General features: G+C 48.8%; 1 protein-coding gene across 4 annotated transcripts in view; it reads left to right on the forward strand.

Moving 5' to 3' along the window:
* The window catches only part of LOC118389713 (neuronal migration protein doublecortin-like), a 99165-nt gene that overhangs the window by 18755 nt on the left and 52910 nt on the right, over positions 1-27500 (forward strand). For all 4 annotated transcript variants that reach the window (XR_008060615.1, XM_052457337.1, XM_052457338.1 and 1 more), the window contains exon 3: positions 11621-11961. Coding sequence is in view for 3 of the 4 variants with exons in the window: in XM_052457337.1 (XP_052313297.1) it covers positions 11621-11961 (341 nt within the window). In the remaining variant the exon portion in view is untranslated. The remainder of the gene's footprint in view (positions 1-11620; positions 11962-27500) is intronic.

Here is a 27500-nt window from a genome sequence, read left to right on the forward strand (position 1 = left end):
ATATGCTCTTCGCCTGCGGCCCGTTTTAGTGAAGGATTTCTCCCCACTTGTCATCCAAGCCTCCCACTGAACAAGGAGCGCCACCTTAAATGCACGATTTACACTGATGTCGAGTGGCTGCAAATACTTTGGGCCATCTGCTTTTCTTCCCTCTGAAAGCTTTTGTTGTCTTTTTGCACTGAGTGAGTTCCTCACGCTGCTGTTTACAAAGTCTTATCATCGACTCATTAAGGCCAAGCTCCCGTGCAGGAGCTCTATTTCCTTTTCCAACAGCCAGATCGATCGCCTTCAACTTGAAAGCTGCATCATATGCATTTCTCTGTGTCTTTGCCATGATGAGGGTGACAAAATGACTACCGTAATCAGAACGATGGGAAGTTTGAGCGCGCTCATTATGTGACGGTGCTCGGTTTTTTGGCGGCATGAATCTTGTGAAAGTGGGAAAAACCCATAAATTAGCCACGTCGTTGTATAAACCGCTAGGTTCAAAGTGTGGGAATAAAGTAGCGGCTTATAGTCCGGAAATTACGGTACATGTTTAGACTCCTCGTAGTCCTCTCTTTTTTGTGCTTAGTTTCCCTCTGTGAGTGAACCTTATCATTCTACGGTCTGTTAATGCGATGGTGAAAGGTTACACAGCAGTAGTCTGATGGAGATCACCAGCCGAGTGTGCCAGCGCCTGTAACGCTGGAAAGATTGGGAGGCGCAAACGTCTTCTGCTATGAGATTAAGAGACTGTCTGGCCGGTCGAACTGTAATCTGTAATCGGCTGTAATCGCAATATATATTATAACGATAATCCAATGGTTTACTGTGGGATGGAGCCGTGGGGACAGTATGCTAGGCTAGTTTACACAGTGTCCTCCAGAGACTCTGCCACTCTGCTAAATGCCGGTAGTTAGTGAGCAGCCGAGCAGTCACGACAGTCATGCTGTTTAGCCTCAATAATTCATACCAGGGATTCACTCAGCGCCCCAGGAGCCACAGAGCAGTGGTCTCCGTATGTCTAGAGCAGACCTATCACAGCATCAGAACATCAGCTAGGTGGACTCTCCTAACATGTGGAGCTGCGGTTGTGCTAGAATACTTCTATGTTGGCGTAACACTTTACTACTCTCTTCGGGGGGAAAAGGGTTCCAAAAAGGGTTCTTCGGCTGTCCCATGTAGAACCCTCTGTGAAAAGGGTCCCAAATGGAACCCAAAAGGCTTCTACCTGGAACCAAAAGGGTTCGACCTGGAAGTTAAATGGGTTCTTCAAAGGGTTCTCTTATGCGGACAGCCGAAGAACCATTTTAGGTTCTAGATAGCACCTTTGTTTTCAAGCGTGTGCCACTGTTATGACTGCTTTACTGTATCCCCGGGTCTCTCTGAAGACTAATGGAGTAGGATAATGATGCATTTTACTGTATCTCCGGGTCTCTCTGAAGACTAATGGAGTAGGATAATGATGCATTTGACTGTATCCCCGGGTCTCTCTGAAGGCTAATGGAGTAGGATAATGATGCATTTTACTGTCAACCTGATCACCCTCGTCCTTTATCGTCATCATCCTCATTGTCAATAGGGTGGACACAATTGTCATTGAAATGCATGGCGTCTCGGTGGCATGTACACGTGGAATTCTCCCCAACGGAAGTGTAGACTAGAGCCTTTACAGCAGTGAGAGGGCTTGGCAGCCAGGAATTGGAAAACGGTTCCTTAATGGAGTCTGTTGGAGCCACCCATCCCCCTGAAAGCTGGAGCTCAGGCATCATTCTGTTTGAGGAGCAGACAGACGGGGGTCTCTGCCCGTTTCCTTGGCGTGATGTAACGTCTCCTCCCCTCATTACGGGGACTCCTCCACCTTTGATCTGAGCACTGAGTCTCAGACTACAGACTTATCCACAGGGGAGTCTTCCAGTCAGATCAGCAATCTCCCTGTGGCTGAAGCAGGATATCATGAAGGCTGCTGGATCTCGTACTGTGTCATATTAATATCCCCTCAACAGCAGGAGTACAGCAGGAGTACATTATTCCTTGTTTGAAAGGGGTTCTGTAACTGTATATGAAACAGGCTCTGCCGGGAATGAGGTGATACATAGTCTGGGGAGACTGACAGGTAGGTGGAGCAGAGCCCCCCCCCCCAACTGGTTCTCTGTACAGGGAGAGGGAAACAGGAGGCCTCCCTCCCAGCTGGTTCCCTGTACAGGGAGAGGGAAACAGGAGGCCTCCCTCCCAGCTGGTTCCCTGTACAGGGAGAGGGAAACAGGAGGCCTCCCTCCCAGCTGGTTCCCTGTACAGGGAGAGGGAAACAGGAGGCCTCCCCCCCAGCTGGTTCCCTGTACAGGGAGAGGGAAACAGGAGGCCTCCCTCCCCAGCTGGTTCCCTGTACAGGGAGAGGGAAACAGAAGGCCTCCCTCCCCAGCTGGTTCCCTGTACAGGGAGAGGGAAACAGAAGGCCTCCCTCCCCAGCTGGTTCCCTGTACAGGGAGAGGGAAACAGAAGGCCTCCCTCCCCAGCTGGTTCCCTGTACAGGGAGAGGGAAACAGAAGGCCTCCCCCCCCAGCTGGTTCCCTGTACAGGGAGAGGGAAACAGAAGGCCTCCCTCCCCAGCTGGTTCCCTGTACAGGGAGAGGGAAACAGGAGGCCTCCCCCCCAGCTGGTTCTCTGTACAGGAGGGGAAACAGATTAGGCCTCCCTCCCCAGCTGGTTATATGAAACAGGCTCTACCCTGTACAGGGAGAGGGAACAGGAGGCCTCCCCCAGCTGGTTCTCTGTACAGGGAGAGGGAAACAGAAGGCCTCCCTCCCCAGCTGGTTCCCTGTACAGGGAGAGGGAAACAGGAGGCCTCCCCCCCAGCTGGTTCTCTGTACAGGGAGAGGGAAACAGAAGGCCTCCCTCCCCAGCTGGTTCCCTGTACAGGGAGAGGGAAACAGGAGGCCTCCCCCCCAGCTGGTTCCCTGTACAGGGAGAGGGAAACAGGAGGCCTCCCCCCCATCTGGTTCTCTGTACAGGGAGAGGGAAACAGGAGGCCTCCCTCCCAGCTGGTTCCCTGTACAGGGAGAGGGAAACAGGAGGCCTCCCCCCCAGCTGGTTCCCTGTACAGGGAGAGGGAAACAGGAGGCCTCCCCCCCAGCTGGTTCTCTGTACAGGGAGAGGGAAACAGGAGGCCTCCCCCCCAGCTGGTTCTCTGTACAGGGAGAGGGAAACAGGAGGCCTCCCTCCCAGCTGGTTCCCTGTACAGGGAGAGGGAAACAGGAGGCCTCCCTCCCCAGCTGGTTCCCTGTACAGGGAGAGGGAAACTGGAGGCCTCCACCCCAGCTGGTTCCCTGTACAGGGAGAGGGAAACAGGAGGCCTCCCCCCCAGCTGGTTCCCTGTACAGGGAGAGGGAAACAGGAGGCCTCCCCCCCAGCTGGTTCCCTGTACAGGGAGAGGGAAATAGGAGGCCTCCCTCCCCAGCTGGTTCCCTGTACAGGGAGAGGGAAACAGGAGGCCTCCCTCCCCAGCTGGTTCCCTGTACAGGGAGAGGGAAACAGGAGGCCTCCCTCCCCAGCTGGTTCCCTGTACAGGGAGAGGGAAACAGGAGGCCTCCCCCCCAGCTGGTTCCCTGTACAGGGAGAGGGAAACAGGAGGCCTCCCTCCCCAGCTGGTTCCCTGTACAGGGAGAGGGAAACAGGAGGCCTCCCTCCCCAGCTGGTTCCCTGTACAGGGAGAGGGAAACAGGAGGCCTCCCTCCTCAGCTGGTTCCCTGTACAGGGAGAGGGTAATGTTGCTGCCTTCCAGGGGAAAGGGATCATATTGTGGCCCATTAATAGAATAGAAATAGATCTTACTGCTACTTAGCGTTATGAAACATTTCAGCTGATATTATGCTGCCAGATTGGGCATTTGCCAGCTGGGAAAGGCTCTACGGTCATTAAAAGGGATGATTTGAGGAAAAGAAAGAGAGTCTGCATGTTTGGAGTACAACCACAGAGGAAGATACAGTAAAAGCGAGGACAAGTTATAAACCAATGAGGGTAGGACCATGAAAAATAAATGAGTAGTGAATGATTCTGTTCTATGTCGACCTTGTCAGTGGATTTTCTCTACCTTTGGGTTCCTTACCTTGAGACCACACTCCTCAGAGTCGGAGAACCCTGTAATCTTACGCATTGGCTTGTCCTCTCGACACGTGTGACCTGGGAACTCAGTGTCCTCTGCCACTGTTGTTTAAGTCTCTCCCTGAACGCCATCTGCCCCGGAGGCAGAGTTTTTCAATTACACTCAACACCCCTGGCTAATTGTGCTGTTCACTTCCCCTCCCCTTGATGCCCTCACTTCCTCCTTTCTTCCTCTCTGACACATCAACCCTTCTGTCTTCTAATCTTTCTGCTCGTCTCTTTTATGCCTGGAATGAATAGGAACAGAATTGGCAGAATTACATTCCAAAAAGCTTGGAAGCCCTAGAGGTTGTTTTTTTTCTTCTAGGAAAGGGGCTTGGCGGGAGGGGTGAAATGAGGCTGGGATTATGCAAATTAAACAAAGACATAAACCCTGGCTTAATTTGATCAAAATTAGGTGATCATCTCTTTCTTCCATTTGAGCTGCTTAGGAATGAGAGAGGGGAGGGGGAGGGGTGTCCGGGTGTGACTTGGGGGTGTTTGTGTACTGTGTGTGTGGGGTGGCTCCGGCGGGCCAGAGGAGACAAGGTATGTCACAGCAGGGAGAGTGAGTGAGATGGTTTGCTTGTGTGTGTGTGTGTGTGTGTGTGTGTGTGTGTGTGTGTGTGTGTGTGTGTGTGTGTGTGTGTGTGTGTGTGTGTGTGTGTGTGTGTGTGTGTGTGTGTGTGTGTGTGTGTGTTTCTGCAAGAGAGCGAGTTGTATGTATGTATGAACGTGGGATGGCGAGAGGAGGGCAGTTCACCTTGCTGCTCTTCCTCTTTCGGGAGATAATCGAACAAGGGGCGGCAGGTAGCCTAGTGGTTAGAGTGTTGGAAAGTCACAGGATCGAATCCCCGAGCTGACGAGGTACAAAATCTGTCGTTCTGCCCCTGAACAAGGCAGTTAACCCACTGTTCCTAGGCCGTCATTGAAAATACCAATTTGTTCTTAACTGACTAGTTAAATCAAGGTTAAATAGAAATTCCTCTGCACTGTATTATCCCCACTGCCCTTTGTATGGTGCTGCTGTGGCACAGGGAGGGAGCCCTTAGCCGATGGATGTCCCCTGGATCTCCCTGAGAGAGTGTCTGACTGTCTGGGGAAATGGAAATGAAGGAACGATTGACGTTGAGAATTTTTGATTGGAAAAAGAAAGACGGAGGCTGTTATGAAAAACAGACAGAGAGGTGGGGAAAGGGTGGAGGAGGTGTGGCTGGCTGCTCCTCTTTCTCATTTGGGTCACTTACACAGTGCAGTGCATGTAGGGAAAGCAGCCCAGGCAGCTGAGGAAGGCTTACACGACACATGATACAGTATTAGCCTGAGCCAGCTGCCACACCACCTTACAGGCCTCTAGTCCTTACTGTACTCTACCGTAAAGAGTCATAAAGAGCTCAGCCCAAGCTGCCAGTCCACCCAGGCAGAAGGCTTAGTGGGACTGGCTGACTCTTGTCCTTAGGTGAAATCAGGACCTGCTTACCTGGGTGGAAGAGTCGAACACTGCCATTTACACTGTTGCTGGGCAAGTATGCCTCCAGTGCAGATTTGCTCAGCCATAATAGTAACTCCGATGTAAATGTATTGTAGGAGGTAGTTGTCCTCCGTCCTTCTACTGAATCTGTGTGATCCGACGGAAGAGCGCTGTGCGTAAGGAGTGCCCTCTAGGTAGGTGCTGTCATAACGCTCTTTGAAGGGCTGTCTCTGCTGTCTCGATGCACCGCTACGCAGGACAGCCACAGTTTCAGGCGCAGGGTTCTCTCTCACATGCGCGAGCCTAATTTATTCACTTTCCATTGGAAGAAACATCTGCATAATAAATATACCTAAGAGTACGTTGGATCTCATGACGCGTGTCATGATTTTGTTTTTTAGCAGCGCAGGTGGGAAGAAGACACAGACGTCTAGCAGAAATTCAGATTAGTATTCCGGCTAGACGGCGTTCATTTTAGACTCAACTCATTCACGTGCTTAGCCAAAGTCCCCTTCTTTTCGGGGGGGGGGGACACATCTTACATTCCTTTATGAGTTCTCCAGGGATGTGCCTGCCATACAGTAGGCTATACATGATCCTGTCTCAGTGACAGCACCGGCTTTGCCTTCACCGTGTGCTGTCTGGGAGAAATGCCGTGAGTATAACGAGTAGCCCTGTCAATCATGGAGAATGGAGATGCCTGCGCACATACACCCACCCACACAGGCAGATCTGGGAGAGTTGTGGGCCGACTCTGTGGAAGCAGAAGCCCCACTGACTTTCTAAGTGACGAAAAGCATCGTTTTTTTTGTCATATTTCAGTATTTGGATAGAGTTATGTTACATTACCTGTGTTACAAAACCAGCTAGCTAACCTACTGGTATTGCTACACTCGCTAAGTCTAGGGGCCCTAGGCCTAAACGGTCTGTGACCTGATTTAAGGTGTGCACTTATGTGAGACGTCAGAGTATGCAGACCGCGTTGTATGCTTTGTGGCCCCCAGGAGACTGAGGGAAAAAATCCTCGTCGCAGCGTTACTTTGTTTGAGTGGTTGCAGGCAGTACACTGTGATGTGACTCTATTTCAAATGTCTTTACAGATGTGGGTTGTTCATTTGATCACTCTTTTGTTGCTGGGAATTGTCCCACACAGCAGGAAATGCAAACTCGTTGTGTATTCAAGGTTTAAAAAGGCTTCTAAAGTTAGTCATTTCCACTTTACAATGTCGGACTTGATTTGCCTTTAACAAAAAATGTATCAACCCCTACAAAAAAATCCATTAATTATAATACACATAATAATTCACATTTCCTGTTGCTGCAGGATTATTTTCCTGCTGTAGCAAACTGGCTCAAATTAAGATTCTACATCTGTAAAAAAAAAAAAAAAAAAAAAAAAAATGTATATAGTTTCTACCCGTCGTCAGATCCCCTGGTAACACTGCTCTGCTGTTTGCCCTGTCCTCTGGTGTGTCATTGCTGCTCTGTCCCCTAGCTATCTCTCATCATCAGCCTCACATTACTGATGAGGTTTGTCTCCCAGCTGTTGCTCCTGTTTGCAGATTCCATCTGTCTTTTCTCTGCATCGCTTCCTCTCTCAGGGACAGGGATCATCAGTTTATCCACTGACTGTCCTGCCTCTCCTCTCCCCTACCTGTAAACATTACACACTCCTCTCCACCTCAGGGTCATGTGAATAGTAATACCTCATTTTCAGTCCCTTTTATTTACCTAGTCTCTATGTATATAAAATGTTTATCCCCGAGTCTCTGAACGGCAGGGCGGTATAGGCGTTATCCTGTCAGTGGCTCCCCAGGAATACCCCTGATTTACCCCCCCCATGTGCATTTTAGCAGAAGGACTATGGTCTCATGAGTCTTCTCAAGTACCCCCTGTGGATAGGCCAAGTAACCCCAGGGTCCTAGTACCCCTGGTTTTGAACCACTGGTCTATAGAGAAGACTATACTGTAGCTGGCCTGGAGTAACCAAACCGCTGAGCCACAGTGACAGGTCCCATTACACTCTCCTCTTACAGAACACTACCTACAGGTCACAGTTGATCCACAGGTCTTCATGAACCCTGTTCATAAAACTAGGACAAATGGGAGATCATTACTACTTCTAGGATCTATGATAATTCCATCAGCTGATGTTAAAGGCCTAGTGCATTAAAACACTTGATTTTCCTTTGTTTTATATATATATTTCCACACTTGAAATAATATATAATACTGTGAAATTGTGAAAAGTATGATAACTCTCCTTTTAGTATAAGAGCTGTTTGAAAAAGCTGCCTGATTTTTCAGCCTGTTTTGGTGGGATGGAGTTTTGGCCTGCCTTGTGACATCACCAGGCGACCAATTATGGAGTTTTGGCCTGCTTTGTGACATCACCAGGCGACCAATTATTGAGTTTTAGCCTGCCTTGTGACATCACAAGGCGACCAATTATTGAGTTTTAGCCTGCCTTGTGACATCATCAATTATTAACTAATTGATCGCTTGGTGATGTCACAAGGCAGGCCAAAACTCCAGAAAGAGAGTTCCAAACCTCTGCCAATAACCGCTACAGTAGTTTTCACTTCACCCTTCCCCAGTCAGACCACTCCCAGACAGTTCTAGCAAAATTCTTGCTAGAGAAATTTCACTGTGCTAATCAAATGTATTCCTCCTTTTTGACAATTTTCACTAAAAATAATCACAGTAGCTAGGTTTTCATCCAATTGGCGACAGATTTCCAATGCGAATAGTCCAAAATATGCATAAAGAAAATATGCGCATTGTCCCACAATTGGTGTGTTTCCACCAAACTGACATTGCAATTAAAAATCATAGTGCACACAAAATGTACTTTTTCGCTTCAGTTTTCATGTACCGAATAAAAATTGAACGTTCAATTTGTTTCCATTGCATTTTCAACTCTACAGATAGTTGTGTCACTAAAACTGTTGTGTTAAATAGAAAATGTGTCTAATCTGGTCTTGACACGTGCTCTCTAGCCAACAGCTCACAGATGCAGTGCAGGTAGGCTAGTCTACATGATGAGATTATGGATAACAGCGAGAATATTTTCATTTGTCCGAACGGTCAGTCAAGCATCGATCATCATGTCACTTGAATAAGACCCTCAACATTTATTGGAAAGGAGCATCAAGCTCATCACCTTGCACTTTCACCACCCTGTGGAGTTCACCAACATTTATTTAGTCTGTATCTTAATTCAAACTGCATGGTTTCCCGAGTCGTAGTGATTTTCTTTTAAATACGGTATGACTTTACTCGCATAAAAAATGTGGATGGAAACGTGGGTACTAAGGTACATAATTGTAATAGGACAGGACTAAAAACAAAGAAAATATAACTCATGTAAAATATACTGTGTCTGTAAAATGTACATAGTATGTATCAGCTGGAAGTAGAAGCCTAAGTGTTGTTGTTCATTAGTTTACTCCAGTTAGGGGAGGGGTGGTAGGTGTATATATATATACAGTACCAGTCAAAAGTTTGGACACAAGGGTTTTTCTTTATTTGTACAATTTTCTACATTGTAGAATAATAGTGAAGACATTACAACTATGAAATAGCACATATGGGATCATGTAGTAACCAAAAAAGTGTTAAACAAATCAAAATATATTTTAGATTTTAGATTCTTCAAAGTAGCAACCCTTTGCCTCGATGACAGCTTTGCATACTCTTGGCATTCTGTCAACCAGCTTCATGAGGTAGTCACCTGGAATGCATTTCAATGAACAGGTGTGCCTTGTTGGAAGTTAATTTGTGGAATTTCTTTCCTTCTTAATGCATTTGAGCCAATCAGTTGTGTTGTGACAAGGTAGGGGTGGTATAGAGAATATAGCCCTTTTTGGTAACAGACCAAGTCCATATTATGACAACAACAGCTCAAATAAGCAAAGAGAAACGACAGTCCCATCGTTTCTTTAAGACATGAAGGTCAGTCAATTCTTCAAAATTTCAAGAACTTTGAACGTTCTTTCAAGTGCAGTCGCAAAAACCATCAAGCGCTATGATGAAACTGGCTCTCGTGAGGACCACCGCAGGAAAGGATGGGGTTGCGAGAAATGATTGGGGGAAAAGATGGGGTACCCACAAATTCTGGCAGAAAAAAATGCGGTCCCCGCAGAAACGTTTTTATATACCACTGGTGTAGGTGTCCCTAGAGTGCAGGTAGTTGAGTGTGAGCGGTGTAGTAGGAAGTCCAGAATATGAGTATGGACTTATTGTGTTTAAAAGAGGGACAGGATGAAGACACCCAGCACTTTAGCTTCAGGTATAATAAAACCCTCTTCACATCGCTGTATTAAACTAGGGTGAAGGAGTACTCATGAAGTGGTATGGAATTGCAGTATTGTATGTATGTGTGAGAGAGAGAGAGAGATAAAAAAAAAAGAGGGAGTGAAAGAGCACATCCGGGTCCTTTCGTTTGATTGCTCCGTGTTCTGGATTGCTATATTCCATCACTGGCTGGCATATCTCTGACGGAGCAGTCTCCTCCTGCTGTTTGATGATTGGGCAAGAGTTCAGTGCATGGGTCAGCACACTTTGGATTAGGTTAATGGAGATGCTCTAGCAATTATTGACAGGGAGGAAGCACAGGTCACTGGCCCATTTATACATGTATGAGAAAATAACTGCTAGTGTGTCGACATACTATCAGATTCAGTCGAGCTAGATTGCCCTATTTGAGAATGAGGCTGTTTTTCCATCCTCTTCACAAGTTTATGTTGTGTCCATGTCTTTAGTATCAGATATAGTAGCATAGTATTGCGTAGTTTACATTTACATTTACATTACATTTAAGTCATTTAGCAGACGCTCTTATCCAGAGCGACTTACAAATTGGTGCATTCACCTTATGACATCCAGTGGAACAGCCACTTTACAATAGTGCATCTAAATCTTTTAAGGGGGTGAGAAGGATTACTTTATCCTATCCTAGGTATTCCTTAAAGAGGTGGGGTTTCATCCGGAAGGTGGTGATTGACTCCGCTGTCCTGGCGTCGTGAGGGAGTGTGTTCCACCATTGGGGAGCCAGAGCAGCGAACAGTTTTGACTGGGCTGAGCGGGAACTGTACTTCCTCAGTGGTAGGGAGGCGAGCAGGCCAGAGGTGGATGAACGCAGTGCCCTTGTTTGGGTGTAGGGCCTGATCAGAGCCTGGAGGTACTGAGGTGCCGTTCCCCTCACACTAGGCAAGCACCATGGTCTTTAGCGGATACTTCAACTGGAAGCCAGTGGAGAGAGCGGAGGAGCGGGGTGACGTGAGAGAACTTGGGAAGGTTGAACACCAACGGGCTGCGGCGTTCTGGATGAGTTGTAGGGGTTTAATGGCACAGGCAGGGAGCCCAGCCAACAGCAGTTGCAGTAATCAGACGGGAGATGACAAGTGCCTGGATTAGGACCTGCGCCGCTTCCTGTGTGAGGAGGGTTACTCTGCGGATGTTGTAGAGCATGAACCTACAGGACGGGGCCTTGATGTTAGTTGAGAACGACAGGGTTTTCCAGGATCACGCCAAGGTTCTTAGCGCTCTGGGAGGAGGACACAATGGAATTGTCAACCGTGATGGCGAGATCATGGAACGGGCAGTCCTTCCCCGGGAGGAAGAGCAGCTCCGTCTTGCCGAGGTTCAGCTTGAGGTGATGATCCGTCATCCACACTGATATGTCTGCCAGACATGCAGAGATGCGATTCACCACCTGGTCATCAGAAGGAGGAAAGGAGAAGATTAATTGTGTCGTCTGCATAGCAATAGCATAGTTTACATAAGGATGTGTCGGTATTTTCTCCAAATACAAAAGTCATGAATATGATCTGCCGTTATGTGATATCTGAGCTGATTATCCTACAGGTCATAACAGCCCAATAGTATTGATGTCTCACATTGAAGCCAATCTTTCCTCAGGGAGTTGGAAACCAATGGGGACCTACTGAGGTTTTGAGATGTCCAACAAGGCGAATACTTTGTGTTCCTCACAGTGTTTTATACTTCTCTCTGTCCTCTCCCCAGGAGAGAGCTACGTCTGTGCGTCCGAGAACATCTACAAGAAGGTCGACTACACGAAGAACGTCAACCCCAACTGGTCTGTGAACGTGAAGGCCTCGGCCAGCCAGAAGAACCTGCAGAGCCTAGCCAGCAAGCAGGCCAGCGAAGCCCGGGAGGGCAAGGAGTTTGTTCGGCCCAAGCTGGTGACGGTGATGCGGAGTGGCGTGAAGCCGAGGAAGGCCGTCCGCGTGCTACTCAACAAGAAGACCGCGCACTCCTTCGAACAGGTGCTCACCGACATCACAGAGGCCATCAAGCTGGAGAGCGGCGTGGTTAAGAGGATCTACACACTGGACGGAAAGCAGGTCAGTCACGCTCTTACACACCTCACCTCATCACCCAGCCCACTGGGCACAAACTGGTTATATCACCGTTGTTTCAGCGTATTGTGATGTGGAATCTGTTGTTTTCAGGATAACATTTCAACCACAGAATAATGTCATCACGGTAACCAATTTTCAACTTAAGACAAACCTTGTATGAAACATGTTGAATTTGTACCTTTGAAACAACATCGGATCTTCAACATAATATCCACGATAAGACAAAAGCAATAGTCTGGGCAGCACCTCCTACTGGAGAGTTGATTCCATCTCCAGCTATCTCGTCCATGGCCACATTTTCGGGTTACTTTAATCATAAATGTCTTCTTATATAATTATAGAAAGTGTGGATGTTATATAGATAGATAGATAGAATGATGTATTTGACCATTTGAAACACAATACAACCACACATATGGATAATGCATCAAAAAAACGGGTGAAAACGTATTTCTGTCGTGATCCTCTTAAATAAATGGTTAAAATACGAACATAAACATATTATTCCTAGGCTACACAGTAGACCTACTCGCCATACTTTGGTTACACACATAACACATGATAAAACGACGTTCGCGATTAGTATTTGATCGTGTAAAGCGTGCATGTTCAACATAGCGTGCATACGTTGTCACAGGTCTGTGGAGATCTTCACAATTGCTGTAACAATCTGTGCGGATTCTAAAACTGCATTGATCACTTGCACATGTGCTTTTCAACGTAATCTCAAATGCAATCCAGGTCATTTGGTTCTTCTATTAGATGAAGTACAGTGATAACACATTAAGTTGTTTTGTGAGTAAACAAAATATATGACATTGTATTCTCATTTGACCTTTGGTGTGCTTTGAAAGCTCAGTGAAACTAACACATTTTGATGACAACTAAAGAAAATAATCGTACATTCATTTTCCATTGAAAGCATAGTGATAACACATTGGGAATTCAACAAACTTTTGGCTGTCTTTTCGAGTGGGTGCAAATAGGTTGGAATCTCATTGATCAGTGTATCTACCAAACATTACCCAAAAAGGGAGAGCCGAAGAACCCTTTTGGAACCCTTTTTCTAAGAGTGTATTCTCTATTGAGGCTCTAGGGAACATGCGAACTGGAGTAAGAGAAGGATTAAAAAAAGGCCACAACATAGCAGGCCACTGTGGTCAGGACAAAGCCCTCATTCACCCCAAACACAGAGACTATTATCTTCATTCAGCATCAAAGGAAACAAAAGCAACCACTGCGAGACCTGGGTTCCTGAGTGGCGCAGCGGTCTAAGGCACTGCATCTCAGTGCTAGAAGTGTCACTACAGACCCTGGTTCAATTCCAGGCTGTATCACAACCGGGCGGTCATTGGGAGTCCCATAGGGCGGCGCACAATTGACCCAACATCGTCTGGTTTGGCTGGGGTAGGCTGTCATTGTAATTTCAAATATGTTCTTAACTGACTTCCAATACATATGGAAATAATCATGCAAATGTTTCCCTATAAATAGAGATGAGGTCTGTGGGTAGCAAACAGTGTTTCAAAATAGACACAACAAAAGCTGATTTGTTTGTTGCCTTTATCCCTGAAGCAATACTATTGCTTCTGTGTACTGTAAGGTTTGTAACAAAACGCTAGGAGTCAGGAAGCAGGTGCAGAAGGGTTTAATAAAGAAACGATACCGATGAACAAACATGAGAAGCGTACAGAATGTGAGGGAAAACAATACTACCTAATGACTGATGTCAACTGAGGGCTAAATAAAGGGGGAGTAATCACGGAGTAAATAATGACCAGGTGTGCGTAATGATGGGGAACAGATTGTGTAATAATTGTTGCCAGGACCGATGGTTAGTGGACCGCCGACGTCGATCACCGGAGGGAGTAGGAGTAGGCATGACAGTACCCCCCTCCCCCCCCGAAGTGCGGGTCAAGGCGCAGGACGACGTTGGCAAGGAGGACAGCCCCAAGGGCGAGGAGCAGGCCGGTACGGACAGCAGAGATGGAAATCCCGGATGATGTTTGGGTCCAGGATGTCTGCCACCGGGACACAAGAGCGCTCCTCAGGACCGTGCCCCTCCCAGTCCACCAGGTACTGGAGCCAACCGCCACAATGTCGGGAGTCGGGGAGGGACCTAACAGCATAGGAAGTGATTCCAGTGGGAAGGCATCAGCCAGGGGACCAGGAACCACCGGTCTGAAGAGGGCAACATGAAAGGAGGGTGACTTCCAGTAGTTGGTGTGGAGTTTTAGGTGATAGGTTACCTCATTGAACCGACAGAGGACCTTAAAGGGCCCCACAAACAGGTTCCTGGTGTAGAGCCAGACACAATCACCAGGATGGAATGGAGGATGGAGCCTCACTGCTGTGGTGGTCCGCCTGATCCTTTTGACGACGGACAGCGTGCTGAAACCACTCAACCAACCACTGCAGGGGCTTCGGTCTGGCTTGGAGTCTACGGAGCCAGGCCCTGCTGATATCCCAGGACACACTGGAAGGGAGTCAGACCGGTGGAGTGGCCCCTGGTTTCTCCATAAAGGTTTTCCAGACCTGCAATGTGAATTGGGGACCACGATCGGAAACGATGTCCTCCGGAAGGCCATTGTGCCGGAAGACCTGCTGGAATAGTGCCTCAGCGACCTGGAGAGCGGTAGGTAGACCAGAGAGAGGGATAAAACGGCAGGATTTAGAGAATCTGTCAACAATCATAATAGTGGTAAAACCATCAGAAAGGGGGAGATCAGTTACAAAGTCTATGGACAGATATGACCAAGACCGCTGAGGCACGGGAAGAGGAAGTAGTTTCCCTGCTGGAGTGTGTAGGGGAGATTTTTATTGGGAACATACGTAACATGAGTTGATATTGTGGACAACGGCCTGCACCAAGGTGGGCCACCAGTATTTACCGGAGAGGGATTGGATGGTGCGGGTGATACCTGGGTGTCCAGCGGTGAGGAATGTGTGTGCCCAGGTCAACAGCCGATCTCTCACCCCCATGGGGTTGTAGATGCGTTCTGGAGGGCAGGTAGCAGGAGCGGGTTCCCTCTCCAGAACATGGCGGATGTCCACATCTACTGTACGTCTCAAAACACCGGGCCAACGAGAGGATGACTTTGTGTACAGGTGCAGCGATGATAACGAAGGGAAGGCTTTCCTGGTGCACGGTGTCACGCCTTGGTCTTAGTATTTTTGTGTTTTCGTTATATTATTTGGTCAGGCCAGGGTGTGACATGGGTTTATATGTTGTGTTTCATATTGGGGTTGTGTAGTATTTGGGATTGCGGCTGATTATGGGTGTTGTATAGGCTTGGCTGCCTGAGGCGGTTCTCAATCAGAGTCAGGTGATTCTCGTTGTCTCTGATTGGGAACCGTATTTAGGTAGCCTGGTTTCGCTTTGTATTTCGTGGGTGATTGTTCCTGTCTCTGTGTAGTTTCACCAGATAGGCTGTAATTAGGTTTCACGTTCCGTTTTGTTGTTTTGCATTTGTATAGTTTTTTCATGTATCGCTCTTCCTTCATTAAAGACATGAGTAACCACCACGCTGCATTTCGGTCTGACTCTCTTTTGACAAACGAAGAACAACGTTACAGAATCACCCACCACACACGGACCGAGTGGCGTGGAAACAGGCAGCGACAGCTGGAGCAGCAAAAGGAGGATGAATTATTCGGAGAATGGACATGGGAAGACGTGTTGGATGGTAAAGGTTGTTACACTTGGGAGGAGATACTGGCCGGAAGAGATCGCCTCCCATGGGAACAGGTGGAGGCACTAAGGAGAGCAGAGGCAGCCGGAGATAGGAGCCGACGATACGAGGGAACACGGTTGGCAAGGAAGCCCGAAAAGCAGCCCCAAAAAAATATTGGGGGGGGGCTTAAATGGAGTATGGCTATGCCAGGTAGGAGACCTGCGCAAACTCCCTGTGCTTACCGGGGGCTAGAGAGACCGGGCAGGCACCGTGTTATGCTATGGAGCGCACGGTGTTTCCAGTGCGGGTGCATAGCCCGGTGCGGCACATACCAGCCCTTCGTATTGGCCGGGCGAGAGTGGGCATCGAGCCAGGTAAGGTTGGGCAGGCTCGGTGCTCAAGAGCTCCTGTGCGCCTGCACGGTCCGGTCTATCCAGAGCCAACTCTCCTTGTTTATCGTGAGGAGCCAAGGAGGAGACCAGAACCAGAGCCGGTGTTAGAGGTGAGTGAAGCAGAGACCGTGAAGGAGTTAATGGGGAAAGTGGAGGAGAGAGTAATGAGGGAGTTGCTAGCATGGTGCTATAGGTACGATATTCGTCCGACGGAGCGTGTCGGGGATTTAATGGCACCTGGGTCAGCGCTCCATACTCGTCCTGAGGTGCGTGTTAGTCGGCTGGTGAAAAATGTGCCAGCCTCACGCACCAGGCCTCCTGTGTACCTACCTAGCCTTGCACGTCCTGTGCCAGTCCTGCTCTCAGGCTCTCCAGTACACCTTCACGGTCCAGTCCATCCTGTGCCACCTTCACACACCAGTCCTCCGGTAGCAGCTCCCCGCACCAGGCTTCCTGTGCGTGTCCTCGATCCTGTAGCACCAGTTCCAGCACCACGCACCAGGCCGTCAGTGCGCCTCGCCTGTTCAGCACAGCCAGAGCCTTCCTTCCCTCCTGCGCTGTCGGAGTCTCCCGCCTGTTCAGCACTATCAGAGCCTTCCTCCTCTACAGCGCTGCCGGAGCCTCCTGCCTGTTCGGAGCAGCCTGAGCTGCCAGTCTGCAGGGAGCTGTCAGTCTGCAAAGAGCTGCCAGTCTGCAAGGAGCTGTCAGTCCAGTCTGCAAAGAGCTGCCAGTCTGCAAGGAACTGTCAGTCTGCAAGGAGCTGTCAGTCTGCAAGGAGCTGTCAGTCTGCAAGGAGCTGCCAGTCTGCAGGGTGCTGTCAACCTGCATGGACCAGTCAAAGCTGTCAGTCTGTTCGAAGCAGCCAGAGCTGTCAGTCTGCATGAAGCAGCCAGAGCTGTCAGTCTGCAAAGAGCTGTCAGCCTGCATAGAGCAGCTAGATCCGCCAGTCAGCCATGATCTTCTAGATCTGCCAGTCAACCAGATTCTTCCAGATCTGCCAGTCAACCAGTCTCTTCCAGATCTGCCAGTCTGCATAGAGCAGCTAGATCTGCCAGTCAGCCATGATCTTCTAGATCTGCCAGTCAACCAGATTCTACCAGATCTGCCAGTCAACCAGATTCTACCAGATCTGCCAGTCAACCAGAATCTTCCAGATCTGCTAGTCTACCTGAATCTTCCAGATCCGCCAGCCAGCCAGGATCTACCAGAGCCTACTACCTACCTGAGCTTCATCTCAGTACTGGGCTTCCTCTCAGTACTGGGCTTCCTTTCAGTACTGGGCTTCCTCTCAGTACTGGGCTTCCTCTTAGTACTGGGCTTCCCCTCAGTTCCGGGCTGCCCCTCAGTTCCGAGCTGCCCCTCAGTCTCGAGCTGCCCCTCAGTCTCGAGCTGCCCCTCAGTCTCGAGCTGCCTCTCAGTCTCGAGCTGCCCCTCAGTCCCGAGCTGCCCCTCAGTCCCGAGCTGCCTCAGTTCCGAGCTGCCCCTCAGTCCCGAGCTGCCCCTCAGTCCCGAGATGCCCCTCAGTCACGAGCTGCTCCTCAGTTCTGTGGGGTTCTGGGTGAGGACTATTAGGCCATGGTCGGCGGCGAGGGTGGATTATCCCAGGACGCGAAGGGGAGGAACTAGGACATTAATGGAGTGAGGTCCACGTCCCGAGCCGGAACCGCCACCATGGACAGACGCCCACCCGGACCCTCCCTATGGTTTTGAGGTGCGTCCGGGAGTCCGCACCTTAGGGGGGGTTCTGTCACGCCTTGGTCTTAGTATTTTTGTGTTTTCGTTATATTATTTGGTCAGGCCAGGGTGTGACATGGGTTTATATGTTGTGTTTCGTATTGGGGTTGTGTAGTATTTGGGATTGCGGCTGATTAGGGGTGTTGTATAGGCTTGGCTGCCTGAGGCGGTTCTCAATCAGAGTCAGGTGATTCTCGTTGTCTCTGATTGGGAACCGTATTTAGGTAGCCTGGTTTCTCTTTGTATTTCGTGGGTGATTGTTCCTGTCTCTGTGTAGTTTCACCAGATAGGTTTCACGTTCCGTTTTGTTGTTTTGCATTTGTATATTTTTTTCATGTATTACTCTTCCTTCATTAAAGACATGAGTAACCACCACGCTGCATTTCGGTCCGACTCTCTTTTGACAAACGAAGAACGACGTTACACACGGGTCCCACGGTGAGGATGAGTGGTGCTGAGATGTACGTTATTGTGCCGGAACCCAATGGTCACTTATCCAGGGATTGGACAGGAAAAGGAGAGGTGAGCGAGGGTCTGGTCGATTAAATTCCCTGCGGCACCAAAATCCACTAGAGCTGTAGAGACAACATCTGAGGGACAGCCTGCCAGTGAAATGGGAACCAGAAAGGGTTTGGTGGGAAACGATGATGATGGAATACTCACGGGGCCGCCCCTCTGCTCTAGTGGACCACGGGTTAGGACGAACCGGACACCTCTGAAGCTGGTGCCCCTCCTGGCCACAATAGGGAGCCCCAGCTGTCTCCAGCGATGCCGCTCTGCCGCTGAGAGGTGTGTGGCCTCACCTCCATGGGTTCAGGCATTGCCTCAGGACAGCCAAAGGAGGGAGGTGAGTGGCGAGGTGGGCACTGGCGCTCCCAAAGAAGGTTATCCAGAAAAATGGCCATTGTGATGAGTGCGTCCAAGAATAGGTTGTCATATCGACACGCCAACTCTGTCTGGACATCCTCTCGCAGTTCTCTCCGGAATAGAGTGCGGAGCGCCGGCTCATTCCATCCGCTGGAGGCTGCCACAGTCCGAAAGGTTAGGGTGCACTCCGCAGCGGTCTGGGCACCCTGCTGGAGTTGGAGAAGTCGCTCACCTCCCTCTCTGCCTTCTGGAGGATGGTCGAAGACCGCCCTGAACAGAGCCATGAACCTCTCATTGGAACCCAGCTCCTCCTCTCCTCTCTCCCAGATGGCCGTAGCCCACTCCCAACACCCGTCCGGTCAGCAGGGAAATGACTGTGGCACCCTTGGACCGCTTGGTGGTGGGGGCTCCCGTCTGATAGGCGAAATAGAGGTAGCACTGGAGTAGGAAGCCACGGCATTTTGATGGTCTACCGTCATGCTTCTCCGGAAGAGACAGTTGGGCATCGCTGATCTATGCGGACGGCTGGGTAGGCTGGGGGACTGGCTCACTGTGATGACCCGTGGTAGGAGGCCCTCTGTTAGGGGTATAGAGAGCCTCCCTGGTGGTGTCGAGGCAGTGGAGAACGCGGAGGACCTCCTCCATGGCCGTACCCAGTTGCGCCAGCTGGTGGTGATGTTGGTGGAGTAGATGACCCTGTTCGTCTGGAAGATGGTGTGATCCTCTGCTGCTTCCAGAGGGAGGTGACCTCCAGTATGTCAACAGATGTCAGACTAAGGTCACATTCAGCACTACTACCGCCAAGTAATTATACAAAAATCTAAAACGAACTTTGATTGAAAAACATACCTAAGAAGTCTCTTGTGTTTAGTTCTGTCACTGTCGATATTGAGAGTCATTCTGACAAAGACCTATAATGCAGTCCCAGAAGTATACTCATAGAAAATCTAGAACCTAAAAGGGTTATTCGGCTGGCCCCATAGGAAAACCCACAGAGGGTTCTACATGGAACCCAAAAGAGTTTTACCTGGAACCTAAAAGGGAGAGCCGAAGAACCCTTTTTCTAAGAGTGTATTCTCTATTGAGGCTCTAGGGAACATGCGAACTGGAGTAAGAGAAGGATTAAAGCAAGGCCACAACATAGCAGGCCACTGTGGTCAGGACAAAGCCCTCATTCACCCCAACCACAGAGACTATTATCTTCATTCAGCATCAAAGGAAACAGAAGCAACCACTGCGATACATACGGAAATAATCATGCAATGTTTCCCTAGAAATGCTGATATGTTCTGTGGGTAGCAAACAGTGTTTTAAAATAGATACAACAAAAGCTCATTTGTTTGTTGCCTGTAGCCCTAAAGCAATGACATTGCTACTGTGTACTGTAAGGTTGGGGCGGTATCCTGCAACATGTACGCTGGGAGTCAGGAAGTAGGTGCAGAAGGTGAGTTTAGTAAAGAAACGATACCGATGAACATACATGAGAAGCGTACAGAATGTGGTGGAGAACAATACTACCTAATGACTGATGTCAACCGAGGGCTAAATAACGAGGGAGTAATCACGGAGTAAATAATGACCAGGTGGTTAGTAAACCGGCGATGTCGCCGGAGGGATGGAGCAGGAGTATTTGTGACAGTATTCCCCCTCCATGATATATCCAGATTTTCATATCGTCATACCATTTCTGTACCATACCGGGGTTTACCGTATTACCGAATGTGCACACAAGGGGCGCTATTTAAAGTATAAATGAATACATTAGGGGACGCACTAAACAATTTAGACAACAAGGACCTTGATCCGGGAGGGGGTTGAATGTCTCTGCTTTAACCAAGAAGCTTGGTCTTGACATCTAGCCACTTAGCTAGCAAGTTAGCAAACCAAATGCATAGCTGGAGCCCTGAGCTGGATGTCATTTATTTGACACATTTTTAGATTTCTGTTAGTTATACTTAACTTAGTTATACGGGTAGCACACACCCTTGCAGCCCCTGCGAGGCCCCCAACCCCAAAAAACGTGGTTGAAGATCATACTCTCTGTATTTTCGAAACACCCCTTTTAAACGGTATAAGCGGTGCAGTGTATCACCCAAGTCTAGCGTACCGTTGACTTGGGAGAATGAAGTCACACTATGTCACCCCAAAGACGTCTCATATTACCACAGTCAGGTTTTAACTGGACCGAGCTCTATTGCGTTTGTGCAGAGGTTGATCATCCCATTTTGGTGTAGAAGCTGAGTGGAGAAACCAACCGCTCTCCAGCAGCACCAGGGCGTGACGTTGAGTTCCATGGATCATGGGCGACTCACTGACAGGGTCCAACTCTCATCTGCCTGTGGAGACACACACACACACACACACACACACACACACACACACACACACACACACACACACACACACACACACACACACACACACACACACACACACACACACACACACACACACACACACACACGTCCCAGACCTGTCCAAGCAGCCCACCAGAAGGCTAAGTTGGGAAACATCATCAGGTGCAGAGGGCTGAGACCAAAGAGTGCAGCTCCTTCAGTAGGCCAGAGAGCTGGAGAGAAACATCACAAACTCCCACGGCGACCCATCGATCACCCAGTCAGAAAGGAAGGCAGACAGAGGGAGGCAGGAGATCTCCTTTGCTACATTGGCTCCCTGGCCTGCTCTGGTCTACAAAGACCTGCTGTGGAGTGGACACCCATACAGTTCATGTTAATCAATATGTGAATAGACTCTCCCGTTTCATCGTACTCTTCAGACGAGGTAGGATCCCAAACGTGAGTAGGACATTGCCTGTTAGGAGTGGTTGTGATGCACCATAAGACAGATCCATATTTGAATAGCCAATATCCACGTTCATCTGTACACACTGCCAGAAAGCCACTCGGAAGTGCAGCAATTAGCAGCCGTAAAGATATGGAGGTAATGACAGTGTGAGAGGGGATCCTCTGAGAGGTTAAAGTGTCTCTACCTCAGCAGCAAACCACAGCCCTGGTCTGACCAGCTCTGTCCCAGAGACACACAGAGGACACGTCGGGAGGTACAAACAACCCTGCTGAGCTGACATATAGAGACATGACTTCATTAAACCCACGCCCGAAAGTGTGTCGTCAGTGGTAGAGCGTCATTTGATTTGAAGAAGACGGCATCGTTTGATTTCACATTGTTGCTGGAAGCAAAAGACAATTATGCCCGTCATATTCCATCTGACACTATTCATTAGATTGTCCTCTTCTCTTCTCCCATCGCCGCCCAGTGCTGCTAGAGGCCCGGCTATATTAGGCATTAAGCGCTATAGACCCAGCCCAGGCCCAGCCAGGCTGATTGTCTACAGCTGTTCCTCAGGCCCACCTTTTTGATGTGGCTGAACGGACTGCTAATCCCTGGTGTCTGTTTGTGTCAGTCATCACACAGTCAGCAGGCTAACCGAGGAAATAACCCTCTTTCTCTGCCTTTGAGGACAAGTCAGGTTTCCCCTGCTTTTCTTGTTGTCAATTGCATTCCCATTTTAGTACATTTATCAGCCAAAACACAACACCCACCCTGTATTCAAGAGCACGCTGTGTCTCAACCGATGGCGGGCACGACACGAAGAACCTCAGATGATGTAAAAATAGGTTCTAAGCTCCAACAAAAGTGATTGAAATCAAATGAAATGATCCACTTGTTCTAGGCAGTGTTGCGACGGCTGGACATATTATAATCTAGGTATTTTTTAGGGGTATAAGGTTGCTGTTGACACACGGATATGAATGGCAACATGCTGGGCGTACTATATGTTTGTGCATGAGTGCGTGTAACAGGCATAAACAGTCTCGCATTACGGAGTCTGATCAGCATATTACACTGACCTACCCTGAAGCTATCTCACACCAGGCCCTCTAAAACCACTCACAAAACCTGAACGAGAAGTACAGCAATAATATGCCTCACATCTGCTCTGCCAAACCTCGGCGAGAGCGTTCATGCAAAATGGGGATGTTTTTCCTAAACGAGAGACGGTGTCAAAAGTTCATCATCTGCTTGGAAGGCACTAGACCCTCTCTGTTGGTTTGTCTCTCTCTCTCTCTCTCTCTCTCTCTCTCTCTCTCTCTCTCTCTCTCTCTCTCTCTCTCTCTCTCTCTCTCTCTCTCTCTCTCTCTCTCTCTCTCTCTCTCTCTCTCTCCAGGAACTGTTAGCTGTTACACGCTATACATTTTTAATCAGAATGCATTCCCTACTGATTTGAATGCTGGCGTGTGGCATGTGTACAACACAGTTTGATGTGATATGATTGTACATTTCATATGTGGTTTGTTTTTACCTCAGTCAAACCCACATATTTGCTTTGGATCTGGGTATTATCCGGCACGCTCTTGAAACCACATGGCTCTCAGATACCGTATTGTGGAGCACTAACACATATACACACACGCACACACACACACACGCACGCACGCACGCACGCACGCACACACACACACACACACATATACACACACACACACGCACACTCACACACACACACTCCAATCACGTGTTCACGTCACCAACCTAATCAAAGTGTCTCTGTCTCAGAATGTGTCTCCAGGCCTGAGGTTCATTGTAATGCACAGACACAGGGTTCACTTCCTGTTCTGGAGTAATGAAACACTAATGAGATGTGTAGTATTAGGGCTCTTTGTGTGCTGAAGCAGGTGAGGAGTGCTGGCTAGGCTAGCTGCAGACTGCAGGCGAGGCAGGAGCGATGTGCTTGCTGGTGGTATGGTAGGGGGAGTCTTCATGCAGTGCCAGCCCCTCCCTGATCCTGCACCGTTCCTCCTCTTCCCATTCCTCACCGACAGCTGGTGTGACTGGTTGCTAGGAGACCACATCCGAGGCACAAAGAGAGCCCAGCTGGTGTGGCCTGGTCTGTCAGTCACCACATCCTGTGGTGTGTGTGTGTGTGTGTGTGTGTGTGTGTGTGTGTGTGTGTGTGTGTGTGTGTGTGTGTGTGTGCGTGTGCGTGTGCGTGTGTGTGTGTGTGTGTGTGTGTGTGTTTCAATATCAGCTGTCATGTATGTACTGTATGTTCATTGTTCATTGTACACTGTCTGGGTACGTGTGTGTGCATTGCATAAGCATTTGACAGTGTGTGTGTGTGTGTGAGAGAGAGCGAGAGAGAGAGAGAAAGAGAGAGATGGAGAACCAGCTCATTTCATGTTATGATATGGCTATGTGTCCTTGAATGCAGACTTCACCACTGTCTGTGTGAAGCTAGCCCCTCAAGCCGCATCCCCCCTCCTTCGCTGTCAGTGAGCAAATCGCCCACATTTTCTCCTGCGCATTCAGACCCATGGAGAGCGGGGGGCGGGGTGATTGGGAACAGGATGCATTCTCCAGTTTAAAAGACAGCAAATTGGGATCTGTTTTATATTCACTGCAGGGGATAATTATTCCTTCATTCGCCCTCAGCATCTCTACAGGGTACATCAGGGAGGAGAGACTTCGTTCTCTGGCAGCCATTTTGTCCCTATTTCCACCTAATAGCTGTGTTCATGGTAGAGTGACTCACTGACTGGCACTGTCCTTTAACTAGATGGCTCTCCCAGAACAGGTGATTTCGTTTGTTTTGCTTGCCTTTGGCCGATAACAGCGGGTTCCGGCAAATTGTCGATCCGATTCTTTGTGGCTTTCACATCAGTCGTTTCAGTCTTTCTTTGAATCACATAATCATTCAAGGACACAATGAGTACGCTGCATCGCAGCCCACTCGCTGTACAGTGCTCGTTATTACATCAAGGTTCTGAGCTGCTGAGCATGGCCATATGTATTTTTAACTAATTTCCTACAAATAGGCACTGAGTGTACAAAACATTAAGAACACCTTAAGAACACCTTCCTAATATTGAGCTGCACACCCTGTTGCCCTCAGAACAGCCTCAATTTGTCAGGGCGTGGACTCTACAAGGTGTCAAAAGCATTCCAAAAGGATGCTGCCCAATGTTGACTCCAATGCTTCCCAAAGTTGTGTCAAGTTGGCTGGATGTCCGTTGGGTGGTGGACCATTCTTGATTCACACAGGAAACTGTTGAGCGTGAAAAACCCAGCAGTGTTGCAGTTCTTGACACAAACCAGTGTGCCTGGCACCTTCTACCATACCCCGTTCAAAGGCACTTAAATCTTTTGTCTTGCCCATTCACCCTCTGAATGGCACACATATGCAATCCATGTCTCAATTGTCTCAAGGCTTAAAAATCCTTCTCTAACCTGTCTCCTCCCCGTCATCTACACTGATTGAAGTGAACTTAACAGGTGACATCAATAAGGCATCGTAGCTTTGACCCGGGTTCACCTGGTCAGTCTATGTCGTGGGAAGAGCAGGTGTTCTTAATGTTTTGTGGACTCAAGTGCACACGCTAATTGGAACTTAATTCAATCTCATGTTCCCTGCACAAGGTCATGCTGCTATTGTCTTAACACAGTAGAGACCCTTCCAGTTTGGCCAGTGAATCACAGTGGACATTCACACGATTGTGTGATTTAGGTATGCTTCACGTTTGAAACGTTCCCAGGTTGAACACGTCAAAAGCAGCCTTTCTCTGGTGATTCCAATGGTTTTTCTGTCTGCATGCTCCTCCGTTCAGGGGCTGTTTGGCAAGGCATGCTAGAGGAGGCGGTTGTCATGGCAATTTACTCCGCAGTGATGGACTCGGTATCCCTGGCAAATGGCTGCGTCAGCGTAATATGCTGAGCACGCTCTTTACATTCTGTACATGCTGCCCTCGCTACCTACAGGAGCTCCTCCTCACCCCCTCCATGTGACCCAGCCCGCTGGTACATGATTTAGGGCGAGAGAGAAATGGATGAGCGGACCAAGGGGCGTGGCTCACGTTATAATGCATCCTGACTGAGCAGACATTGCAGCAGTCATCCGGTGCATAGCCCGACCCCCCCATATCTAGCCCGCATCAACAAGTGACCACAACCTGGGGCGGATGAGCAGAATAAATCCAATAACAGCAGAGCCACATCCGTCAGAGTCACATGGCCAGCCTGACCATCTCCATGGAGATAGCATGGAGGCAGCAGTGTGTGCACGGTGGAACCACAGAAGCATTTGGGGCCCATTAGTGGCATCACGGCTAATGACCCTGGGGGCCTCCGGGAGCATCAGGCACCAGCTGGCCCCCAGGACTTTGAAGATCTGGCTGCCCCTTCTGTTTGACTGCTACCCTCAACACCGTTGTAAGCACCAAGCATGGGCCAATTGAAGATTTGTTACAGGGTGATTATGGGCTTTTACAGGCAGGGATATCCTCATTTAACAGTTACCTGGTGGGTGCTTAAGGAAGAAAGGTTCATGGGGATGTTGTATCATCTGACCAGTGAACAGATAGTAATGATAATGTAATGATTTGAGCATGGTTTGTTTCTGTGAGTGTGGGTCCAAGGGCCATGGTTGTGAAACACTAGATCTAAGGATGTTGTAATTACGCATCGTAGTCTCCTTCCTTCGCCCCTGGTCCCTCTGCACTCAACAGTTCTCTCCTGTCCCCGACTCTGTCATGATTGCGGCCACTCCTTAGGACCTACGTGTCCTAATATGGAAGAGGCGAGCAGCACGGAAATCAGGAAATCTCCTCTAGACTTTTTTCGATTTGATAGATAACACAGTTAGGAAAAAAATAATGCTTTACGCAAGTTAGGGGAGAATAGACTTGAAGTCTCATGACCTGGGAAACCATTTGAAGGCACTTAGGTTTGTCTCTTGCACCCCCCCAGGTTCTGGACTACTGCCACTCTTCACCTCTATGTAGAGAAAAGCAGAGGAGTTCATTTTACCTCACCAGCAAGAGGATCCTCAGTCAGCCTTATCCGATTACAAGCTGACGAAAAGAGAAGGTCCAATATCCACCTCAATGCTCCCTGAACAGTGATTACTATGTGTGTGTGTGTGTGTGTGTGTGTGTGTGTGTGTGTGTGTGTGTGTGTGTGTGTGTGTGTGTGTGTGTGTGTGTGTGTGTGTGTGTGTGCGTATGTACGAAGTGTGTGTGTGTGTGCGTGCCTGCGCACCTTTCTTTGTGTCAGCTGTCATTGCAGTAATGAATAATCTAGTGTGTTTCACCAACATAAGGGCTCATATGTCTGATTGAGAGGGAAGTGTTAGTAACCAGTGCTCACTTTCCCACTAAGTAGGGTGCTCTACTTAGAGTAGTTGGCCCAACTTTGCACACTGGGATCAGGGGAGAAACCGCCCAGAGAGCCGGCTGAAAAACATGGTTAATACGGCACTAAACCCACCGCAACGAGCCTGTGAGCCGACAATCCAGTGGCACCATTCTCCCCAACAATATGTGGAGACTGAATCTGCTGATTAGCTGCATGCCAGGTTTTGTCCCCCTGCTCTGTTTACTGTCTGTTTTCTGAATGTACCCAGGCTTGTTTCTCTCATCCCTTACTCTAGTGGCCTTTCATTTCAAAAACCAACGCACTGTATCCATGTCGGAGCGTCCTTATTTTCGTTTGAACCTCATTGAATCGAGCTCACCGCTTCTGGGAATTTGAGAAAATGTTTTTGTCGTATTTACCGCAGAGTCCCCTCCCTTACAGTACACGTTGTAGCAATGCGCTGTCAACAGAGCTGGTAAACACTTTTGATTCACCAAAGTTGTTGTCTCGATATTACTTGTCATTGTCTTATTTGGAGACCGAGTCGACCTATGTCATAGGTGTGCCACCCTTATTACAGAAGCGCCAAAAGATCCCATACGGTATGAAATAGCCATTAAGCCAGAGAACTGTTGTATTTACCGCTGACCTCAAAGTAACCTATGGTGTGTATGACCCGTGGAGCTTCCACAAAGTCATCATCGCT

Source organism: Oncorhynchus keta, chromosome 11 (genome assembly GCF_023373465.1).
Source record: "Oncorhynchus keta strain PuntledgeMale-10-30-2019 chromosome 11, Oket_V2, whole genome shotgun sequence".
Classification (NCBI taxonomy): domain Eukaryota; kingdom Metazoa; phylum Chordata; class Actinopteri; order Salmoniformes; family Salmonidae; genus Oncorhynchus; species Oncorhynchus keta.